Source organism: Neoarthrinium moseri (assembly GCF_022829205.1).
Source record: "Neoarthrinium moseri strain CBS 164.80 chromosome Unknown scaffold8_Wmoseri_CBS_16480, whole genome shotgun sequence".
Lineage (NCBI taxonomy): Eukaryota > Fungi > Ascomycota > Sordariomycetes > Amphisphaeriales > Apiosporaceae > Neoarthrinium > Neoarthrinium moseri.
The window spans coordinates 841,986-852,514 of record NW_026055122.1 but is presented as its reverse complement, the minus strand read 5'-3'; the positions used below and the strand labels follow the sequence as shown (position 1 = coordinate 852,514).

The following is a 10,529-nucleotide window of genomic DNA, read 5'->3' as shown; positions in this document are numbered from 1 at the left end:
TGAGTGAACCGTTTTGTTCAATCACTATCAAGGCGTATTGATTTATAACGTAACTGCGCTATCGACCTTCCAGATTGGCGGCCTTGACTTGGCCAACTCGGAAGAAGTCAGCTTTCTCTGGCTCCAATGTCCAGGATCGAGCACGAGCTCTGTCACATCGCCTGAGCCGGGAAGAAAATCGTAACGCCAATTTCCTTTGCCTTGGGAAGTCTCGACAACAGCTAGTATCTTGACTCGGAGACCGGTCTTCTGAGCCTCCAGCAGAAGTTTGACCAGAGCGTTCATTACAGTCTCGACTGGCATCACGAGCCCCCCAGAATCTATCGAGTTCTCCGTCATTTGGCAACAGTCAGGTCTATCCAGAATGATGTATACGTTCTCCTTACTGGCAACTTCAGAGATTGCTGTGCCCAGCAGCAAGGAAAGGGTTTGGACTTGATCAAGTTCGATCGTCTTGTGAGAAGCTAAGCGGCGGAATTCGGCATTTTTATCCCGCAATACCTCCGTATTCCAACTCAACACCTGAAGAATGAGTGATCCAAATATATCCCGAGGAGGTACCCTAGCTGGATCTAGGGTTGGACAGCATGAGAAGAAGGCCACCTTTTCGCCGCGGTCACGCAAATCTTCGGCGGCATGTATCGCTGCTGGAGAAAGCCAAGAGTGCATGCTGCGCAGCTTTTGGCCTCCAAGATCGGTACTTCCGTTGATGTAGAGAAGTGCGCAGGAGTCTTTATCCCTCCATTCGGCGTATTCAGGAAGATGGAACAGTGTATTGTGAGCCATCTGGATATATGTCGTATGCGGTATCCAATTCGCCACTTTGACGACGTCCGGATAGATAGCTTTCAGGGTTTTTTTAGTAGTCGCAACGTTGGATTCAGCACGGGATAGACGTTGCTGAACACAGTGGAGTCAGTGGCGTTTCGTAGCAGCTTCACGTTAGACTTACTTCTAAGACATCTTCAAATGCGTGATACCTGCTGGAATCCTCCTGCTTTCGAGCGAGATCCAGAACTTGGCTCTGCTCAAGTAGTTGGGCTTTCAGTTCTTCATTCTGTGCCAGAACCTTCTGCATATTTCCGGATGAGATCTCTAGCTCTTCCTTCAGCTTTAAGATATGTTTCTCTGACCTCTCTGCTGTTTGTCGTATGCTCGAAGCTCTTTTGTGAAGGCCGAGCACGGCCTCGGCGTTAACTTCGCCCAGGGTTTTGTATATCTCAGCTGCAATGCCATCATGGGCTGGGTCAGCTAGAGGATTAATCGCTGTCCATAGTCTCCCTGGAAACGAGGTTAGTTAACATTCATTACACGAATACCGAGCCAAGTGCGGTGTGCGTACTGCGAAAGCTGCACAGATACTTCACTGCCTCTCTTGAAAACTCAATCACTCCATCGTAAACACTAGCGATCAAGCTTTTCATAATTTCCGTAGGATACAATGCTTTCCATGTTTCTAGGTCCGGTAAGGCCTTGCCGATCTGCTGAATATGGCTCAGAAGACGGTCATCGTTCTTGCTCTTGTTCACGAACACCTAGAAGTATGACGTCAGTAAGGTGTGCTACTGTGCCATGTTGTGCCATGTTAGCGAGATTGTCGTTACTCACGATAAGCAGTATTGATAAGGTTTGATATCCAACTTGGCCGTACGGCCCCCCGGCGCCGGCCACGGCATCCACGATACTCGAGAACTTGGCGATAACGACGGACAAGTCATTCATGCCTCTCTGAAGACCGGCGCCGACTGCGCGCATGCCAATCTGACGCCGGTTTTGATACGTGCTTATTGAATCGGATACGTTCTTGAATTCATTGATTGCCGTGGTACTGCTAGTTGAGACTTCTTGTGGCGCGAAATGTTCATACTGCTGCCGCAGCTCTTCTTTCGTCGAAGCCACCAAGCTGCCTGAAATATTTCGTGGTAATCCGTTTCCTACTTGGCTCGTAAAACGCGTATGCTCCGAAACGAGAAGCACGGGGTCCTTAAGTCCGTATCTAGAACAATCAGCATCGGAGTTTAACGTCGGTGCGATGCCACAGTGAGCCACTCACCCTCCATCTTTAAACCAACGAGCATGCTCCAAAGTCATCGTAGTGCATTCTTAATAACGCAAGTCCCAAAATTTACCACGTCCATGATAAAAACAAATTCCACATCTCGTGGTACTCGGAAACGCGACCAATTTGCGGGGTTTAAGCACGGGTTGAAGGCCTCCCCTACTTTTCAGCCCCCATTGCCACCTAAAGTGGCGAGGTGCAGCTCGGCCATGGGTTGTTTGTATGGCCGAATCACAAGCAAGTCACAAGCACAGTATCATGTATGTTGCATCCGCTGTATGCAACATCTTGCATGGGTTTGGTTCAGTGGCTTAATCTGTCTCATATAGGCATCAATGCTTGAGTGATAAGTCATGTTTGACGCGGTCCGAACCAACAGACAACCCCTCCCCCGGACGAAATCGAATTCCCTTTGTCTCGTTTCTACTGCTGACCTATGGACTTCGATTGAGTCCCTTGACACATTTACCAACACCTATCATTGTAAGTTAGGAGGCAGAGATCCAGTATGGCGACTATGGTAGGCATAAGCCGCGTTCCCTTATTTTGATATTGCTGACATATATGCTTAAGGAGAACCCACCAAAGGTCGACGCGCTGCAGCAGATTTACATTGAACTTCTGGAAAAGCGGATCGCTCAACTTGAAGCCGCCGTCAACCAATCTGCCTCCAAAGATGCTGCGACTGACTCAGAGGTGGGATGGCATCCAGAAAATTGTCTCCTATGTCTTCGCCGAACCTCCTAATGACCACTTATGTTAGGATGACTCGCCTCGCTACCGCAATATTCTACGAATGTGGGATAAGAAGGCAGGTGCATTCAAAGATACCTTGGTCGGCGCGAAGACCTTCATCACACCCGAGACCAAAAATACCGCATACACGTTTCGTCGTGTATATAACCCGGATACGGGAGAGAAAGGCGCGTATAGTGAGATTGAAATTGAGGATGAAAAGTTTATCCAGCTGTTGAAAACGCACATTGGCAAATATCCTGGCGTCAATTTCGACGGAGACAAAGTGTACATACCATCGCCATTTGCTGCTATTGTACGTTGTTTTCTGAACTTCGAGGTCCGGGTCATGCTGATGATTCTGTTAGATCCATAAGTGGGAAAAACTTCAAGAAGTAGCCAAAGAAACTCCCCGCGACCAGGCACATGAAGATCTCGCAAATCTCCTAGAGCGTGTGGAGACGGCTCCAGAATTGCAGAACTACTTCAAACTCCGGGAGTCCTACATATCATCCAAGGTGGTAACGTTTGAGACGTTATGGACAATCTTTGCTCCAGGCGAGCTAATAGTAGCTCGCCCGTATATGAAGCGACCACAGATATTGAGGGTAAACGACTCCCCAATTCCTTTTAGCCTGAGCAAGTCCTACAAATACCTCGTCATGTGGGCTTGGTGCTGGGACTGGGACGGCAGGAAGATGATTAAAGTCCAATACAGGGTATGTATAGTTGAGAGACAATCCCTGTACCTTCCCCATCGGTATATTCAAAGAGCAGAGCAGAAGCGCTATGTCAGAAGCTCTAAATACCCTACCAAAGTTCGAGGCAGACCATCCGCCATAGCAAACCAGGTTTATTGGGAAGTCGCTGACCTTAAACACTTAAAGTTCAAATTTGAGAATTTCCGTGGAACAAAACCAATTACCGAATTACCTTCTTATCCACTCGGACTTCATGACGGAGTTGATGACTTGAAGGTCACAATACTCAAGGAGTCACGAACTTTCATCAACGCGACCGCTCTCTGTAAACCAGGAGCTGGGCAAATGTTTCGTTACAACGGCTTGGCTTACGCAGATCGGCGCCAAATTCTGGGTCAAGAAGAATCTATTGAAGTCGTATGTCACGTGGACTCGTCCGATAGTAGTTCACATTAATGAAGTTCTGCAGGAAGACGATTCGGACGAATACAAAGGAGGCAAGGACGAGAAAACGTCTCCTAGGCACATACCGGCAAGCATACAAAACTAGTGTCACTAAACAGAGCTAACCACCATTAGATCAATGGAGAAATCATTGCCGATGCTCAGGCATTTCTCCAACACGGTCAGTACTTTTCAATAACCTGAGTTCCAGTACCCCAACGCAGTTATATCTTAACGTAGATAATAGCGAGCGGGGTGCATGCGCTGGGAGAACTCGCCGACTCAAGCTTCATATATATTGACGTGCAGCAAAAGTCTTCTGAAGAGGCTTCTGACTTTTCAAAGCTGTTGAGAAGCCTTCCTCAGGAAGGGCCACTGGACTCCTCAAACGAGGATTTTCTCCTATTACCACCCCGCTTGCTTGGTTATGCCACACGGGAGAAGATATGGGGCCAATTCAGCTTGGAATACACAGAAAAGTCTCTTGGTGAACAGAAAGAGAAGTTCGAGAACGACCTGCAGCTAGACATGAAATACAAAAATCTCATACAGGCACTTGTGCGGTCACATCAACAGGGTCAGACGAAAGGGACGTCTGACAAGCAGGTTGAAGACGTAGTCGCCGGGAAAGGCAAAGGGCTGGTCTTGTTGCTCCATGGTACGAGCGCTCAAACTTCCAATGTTTTCACCTGCTGACAAATTTGGGAACAGGGCCGCCAGGTGTTGGCAAAACTGTAAGTGGTTAGGCAGTCGATGGAAAATATAGGACTTACACCCTCGTCTAGCTCACAGCAGAAACCATTGCGGAAGCCACCGGGAAGCCTTTGGTCGTCGTTAGCGTGGCTGAAATTGGTCTCGATGCCTCAAAAGCAGAACGAAGCTTGAACAGGTTGTTCAGTTTGGCTACAAAATGGGAGGCCGTACTTCTCGTAGATGAGGCCGATGTCTTCCTTGAGACTCGCGGTGCGACGTCTGATGCGTCACGAAATGCTTTGGTATCTGTCCTTTTGCGCGTCTTGGAGTATTATCAAGGCATAATCATCCTGACAACAAATCGCATCAAATCTATCGACGTGGCGGTGATATCTCGTATCCACCTTGCGATACGGTATGAGGATCTCACCGACGTACAAATGAGGTCCATCTTCAAATACTTTCTGGACCGACTAGGAGACGACTTGATCAAGAACAGGGCGGAAATAGACCATTTTGTCAGCTCGTACGGACATCATTACGGGCTTAATGGCCGGCAAATCAGGAATGTCGTATATGCTGCGTTGGCCGCTGCCAGACACGAGATGGATCATCCGGAGAAAGCGCCACACCGCTATCCACCTGGCCGCCCCGACGGAAGACTGACGGCTGATCATCTGAAAGAGGTTTGTGATATGACTCGGCAATTCCAGGAGCAACTCAAGGAGAACACAATGCAACAGAGATATGCAAATGAAGTTCCAGGCAGGAGCTCTGGTTACCGAGCCTTTTAAAACCCTATACAGAGACCAAGCTACATAGTTTTTGATTGTAATTCCCTTTCTTTCGCTTTTGTATCGCGTATGTGTGTATCGTCTGCAACGGGCGTGGAAATTGGCTGTGTCCACTACTGTGATTGCATCAGTTGGGATAAAGACAGGCCAGACATGCTCGGTACATTGATCGATCCGAGGCGGCGCATTGGTCTTCTCGTTGATTGCTACCATGAATACATTAGCCAAGCAGTCTGCACTCGACTCAAGGTATATCGTTGTGAAGAAAGGCCATAACTTTGCCAAGTTCCATCCGGAATGGTGGGACCGGGAAAGCAGCGCCTCCCGCCGGGTCGGAGCTCCTGAATCCCCACTCGCCATGCCCCATGCTCCCGACTAGCCGATGGATGTTGCCGATCGCGTGTCGTCATCTAGACCAAGTCCGGACACTGCTTATCTTGAGCGGAGTGGCATTGGACTACAGTAGCAGTAACTAACCCAAGAATATGGACTCAGACGCACAGGAACTTATATCCCGTAACTGTGATCCGTACCGTTTTGGGCTATGATAGTTGTGTTGACTGGATACTTCCACCCCCTGTCAATAATGCAACTTACCTATTGGCCCTATTGGCTTGTGCTCAGTTGAAGCCAATGCTGGTCTAGTGATCTAGTCACGGGCAAGGTACAAAGATCCGGGAGGTTTGATCCTGAGGCGCATGCAGGCCTGCCGATGTGCATCTATTAGGACCCCTGGCAACCCCGACTTCGTTCTTCACAGCCTTGCATCTGCATGCTCAAGCTTGCGCACCTGCCACGACCGCTCACCCTCCTCACCATCACCTTCTCAGCGGTCACTTCAATAGGCCAACGATGGGCGTCAAACTGAGACTCCCGAGGACCTTCAGGTCTTTGGTGGTCAGCGACGAAGGCCAGAATAGTAGATGGGCTAATGCGGATGTCCTTCCTGTACCGAAGCACGAGATTACCTATGATTGGAAGGCGTACGCTGGATACTGGTCCGTTGTGAAATGTCTTACAGATACGATGAGCATATGGCTGACGGTGTTTCAGGCTTGCCGTTGGTTTCAACACGACCACTTGGTCGCTTGGTTCTAGCAACCTCGCAAATGGCCTTGATGCCGGTGCGACCATTGGTGCCATCGCTGTGGGCGTCGTTCTAGCTGCGTTTGTTGCGTACGTCAGCGGTGAACCCGGGGTAAGTACCCCTCATGCTAATTCCATATATTGAAGTGCTCACAGCAGACTAGATCAGATACCATCTTGGATTCCCAATGATCAGTCGCTCGACTTTTGGGATGTACGGATCGTATTTTGTGATGTAAGTGGTTGCGCCATGCACTTTCAGTGATTGGAAAATACTAATTCAATTTCAATCCAGCATGGTCAAGGTTAGTTGACACGACATCGCCTCTTTCAGAGTGTAACACTGACATGCAACAAGTGTTTTGTCAACTTCATCTTCTTTGGCATCCAGAGCTATTGGGGAGGACTGGCAGCGAATATTGTCCTCTCTTCGATATTCCCTAGCTTTCAGAACCTGGAAAATACAATTCCTGGTAAGGGTCATGGCGATGCACGAATGATAATCGTCTTACTGAGCTGATTTTCTGTTGCCAACAGTATCGTCTGCTATTACCACAAAGCAATTGATCGGCTTCATCATTTACATTGTGATCTTCACGTCAATGATGTTTATACACCCTTCGAAACTCTCACGTGTTGTTTGGGTATCACAAGCTTACGTGACAATCACTATGGTGTCTTTGTTCATCTGGGCCATGTCCCACAACAACGGGGCGTCGTTCCTGGGGCCCTCCAAGACGATTACATCGAGGCAAGCACCTCCGACGTTCGAGAGGTTATTCCCGAAGTGTCATGCTGACCATTAGCAGTGAGCGGTCTTTCCGGATCCTGCAAGCCATCAGTGCTGTGACTGGGTCCTGGACAGGTGCCTGCATCAGACAAGCCGACTGGACCCGATACACGAAGACGCGGAGCGCGGTCGTCGCTAACCAACTCATCACCGGGCCGATCGCCGGAATCGTATGCGCGACGCTGGGAATTGCGGTTACGAGTGCCATAGCGAACATGTACCCAGGCTCACTGAAGGGCACGACTTCGGTAGTCTGGAACCCGATCTCCTTGTTGAGCTATCTCCAAACTCAAGACTACAGTGCTACAACCAGAGCCGGAACATTTTTCGCAGGCATGGGCTTCTTTGCCAGCCAAATCACCATCAACCTAGTTCAGAACTCAGTGGCCTGTGGAATGGACCTGGCCTCCATGGCACCGAAATATATCGACGTCACACGAGGGTCTTTGATCATGTGTCTAGTCGGGTATCTCATCCAGCCCTGGAGATTTGTCAACCAGCCCGGTCTATTCATCAGCGTCTTGAACTCGTTTGGAATGTTTGTGGCCCCACTCGCTGGAATCAACGCTGTCGATTTGTAGGTCTCATATGCTGCTGGATTTGGTCATGAGTAAAGTCTAACATACGATATAGTTGGGTCGTTCGCAAGTTGAAATGGAAGATTCCTGATCTCTTCAAAGGAAAGGATGATAACATATATTGGTACACAGCTGGCTTGAACTGGCGAGCTTTCGCGAGTTGGAGTCTCACAATCTGGGCCTCGTTCCGTAAGTATGCTTTGGGCCCCTGTTGAATCACCTCACTGACATATCGTAACAGCTGGGTTCGTTGCTGCAATGAATGGCAAGGATTATGGTATTGGCTGGACAAGGACTTTCCAGGTAACGTGGATTGTAGGCTTTTGCGGCTCGGGGGTTCTCTATTACCTGATTTGCCTTGTCTCTCCACCGCCCGGCGCCCCGTATATTCTGCAATATCTTGACGAGGATCCGGAGCCCGCAATTGAGGGGCAATCTGTGTCGGAAGAAGGCGCTATACAGAAACATGTGGTGTCAAGCGGTGCCACAGATCTGAAGGCTGAGCAGTGAGACCACACTGACAGCTGTGGCTGCAGTGGGAGACGTGACTCGGGGACTTACAACTATGGAGTGATCCTATGTGATGCGCCCAATGTTATCTCGGCTATTTGAACTAATCAATCCTCAAAATGAAGAGACCATTGACTTCTGTGAACTTGTACTCTATTCCATCCGCGGTGACTTATTAAAAGTATATATGAGTAGTCTGAATGCTCAATGAATCTGAACAATTTTTGTATAAGTGCAGCCTTCCGTCGCGAGACCTCGCTAATTCCTGCCATGGCTGCGACTTGTCTCCAAAGTCTCAGTCTGTTCTTCCTCGAGAAAGCGATCATTGCGTGTCAGCCGCCTATCGGCGCGATATAAACATAAACTGCTGTGACTGCACCAGGCACGTATCCTCTGCGTAATCTGGGACAACCCTTTGCAAGGTAACCCCCTTTCAACCATTCCACAGGGAACTGTATAGTCTTTCCTAGCATCACAGCCACAAATCAAGGTGACGTGGACGTTACAACACATCCTGCCAGGTAAAAGTAATTGAAGTATATGATGAATTGATGTTGACGGTCAACGTTTACATCAACCTCCAGAGCCATACATCAGGTTATATGGTTGTTAGAGGAATCGCTGTTTGAAATACAATCAATGATCAAGGAAACACCACCACAAAGCACGTCGGAAGCGATAAACAAGCTCATTCTTCTGTCGTTAAAAATAAATAACAATGAATTGCTTCTGTGTGCAATGTGACAAAGGCCGATGAAGGAGACCTCCGTAGCCTGAACGAGGTGGTCCAGTTGTGATGCCACTGAGCTAGGCGCGAGGCAGCGCATGGGCTGTTATCCATCCGACTTTCGACTTCCGTGACTGATTCTGATAAGGTACTACGGGCCACTGTGCCGGTGACCCCATGCAGCGATAAGAACGGAATTGTTGCGCCAGATTATCTCCAGGAGTTTGGGTTCCAGGCAGGGTTGATAATATAGCTGGCCACCAGATGCTATTCGGAGAAGGAGTTTCCCCCTTTCTTATCTCTTTTACACACGACATCGAGGCTGGGAGCAGGGTCGGTCTTGATGATGAGAAAGTACTCTATGTTCCGCAAGGACAACATAGCCATTGGGTGTGCATGAGAAGCAGAGGCTTCGCCACCATTTATGTATAAATTAGCTGCAGACAGAACAGGGCACTTTCTTGAGACATCCGCCTGCGTGGTAGAGTAATCTCACCGAGAATTTGTCCTTAACGATCGAGCACCATGTGGATTATCTCGAGCATTATGCCTTGCTAGAATTACATGACCAACTCAATACGAACACTTGAGTGTAGATTCTTCGTGGTCAGTTCCTTCGGCTCCAGGATCATCGAACTTGCTATACGGCATGACGAGCTCCTGCGCTGGCTTGTGGACGAAAGAGGAGCTGTGTTCGACATGGAGTAGGTCAATATTACGATCCAGACTACGACGAGGTCTCCCCATCGCTGCCTCGTGTGCTTGCGAACTTGCGCGGCTCTCGGCAGGGTTGGGTAGCTCCCATCCTCAACGTCAGGCGATACAAAGTTGTGTAGAAGATGATCGACTGCTTGAGCGTGTGCAACGACAAGAAACCCGAGTTTGTGTGCGCGATAAGCCTGGACTTCGTGGGCAGCTTCTGCGCAGAGCGAATGTGCACTGGCATAGGTGCTCTTAGTGCTTGGACAGCAGCGTGCTACTTTCTCTGAGGCCACGGGAGAACACGAATCGGTAGCGGCTTTGGGCAAGGGGATATAGTATTCCCTTGAAATGTCGATATTCTTGGATCTTGGATATTTGATAGCGAACTTTGTCATCATCTTAACCATCTCCACGGTGGATGTGTGATGGACGCGTAGTTGAGGCGCCAACGAGCCAACGCCAAAGCAGCATTGGCGCTAGGCCCAGTTTAGCGGACGGGTGACAGCCGGGGCTCCGACCCAGACGCGGTTGACCTCAGGCCCGGCCTGGCTCCACCCACACGGCGGAAACAACAATCGCTAACCACGGTACCTACACAGTACGCCAGCTGCAAGTCGCGATTGGCCGTGTTGTACCATCGGACCCTGGGAAATCGATTGTTGTCGTTCGCCCGCCTCTCACTGTGCTTTCCCTCACGCAACCCGCAAGAC

The 10,529-nt window shown here is 49.3% G+C and overlaps 3 protein-coding genes across 3 annotated transcripts; 2 read left to right on the top strand and 1 right to left on the bottom strand.

Annotated features, from left to right (window-relative positions):
- Window positions 1–42: 42 nt before the first annotated feature.
- JN550_003537 (uncharacterized protein) lies at window positions 43–2,091 on the bottom strand (the record flags this gene model as incomplete). The annotated part of the gene is made up of 5 exons (XM_049314952.1): window positions 43–900; window positions 953–1,281; window positions 1,343–1,535; window positions 1,609–1,996; window positions 2,054–2,091. 5 exons carry the CDS (start codon window positions 2,089–2,091, stop codon window positions 43–45), a joined length of 1,806 nt encoding a protein of 601 aa, XP_049174728.1.
- A 476-nt stretch (window positions 2,092–2,567) lies between these two features.
- On the top strand, window positions 2,568–5,426 carry JN550_003536 (uncharacterized protein; the record flags this gene model as incomplete). The annotated part of the gene is made up of 9 exons (XM_049314951.1): window positions 2,568–2,579; window positions 2,633–2,755; window positions 2,823–3,110; window positions 3,163–3,513; window positions 3,682–3,912; window positions 4,075–4,120; window positions 4,187–4,597; window positions 4,651–4,673; window positions 4,725–5,426. The coding sequence occupies 9 exons, from the start codon at window positions 2,568–2,570 to the stop codon at window positions 5,424–5,426; spliced, it is 2,187 nt and encodes a 728-aa protein (XP_049174727.1).
- An 852-nt stretch (window positions 5,427–6,278) lies between these two features.
- Window positions 6,279–8,390, top strand: JN550_003535 (uncharacterized protein; the record flags this gene model as incomplete). The annotated part of the gene is made up of 9 exons (XM_049314950.1): window positions 6,279–6,424; window positions 6,480–6,624; window positions 6,677–6,747; window positions 6,808–6,817; window positions 6,871–6,985; window positions 7,050–7,278; window positions 7,322–7,879; window positions 7,936–8,069; window positions 8,122–8,390. The coding sequence occupies 9 exons, from the start codon at window positions 6,279–6,281 to the stop codon at window positions 8,388–8,390; spliced, it is 1,677 nt and encodes a 558-aa protein (XP_049174726.1).
- Window positions 8,391–10,529: the final 2,139 nt, after the last annotated feature.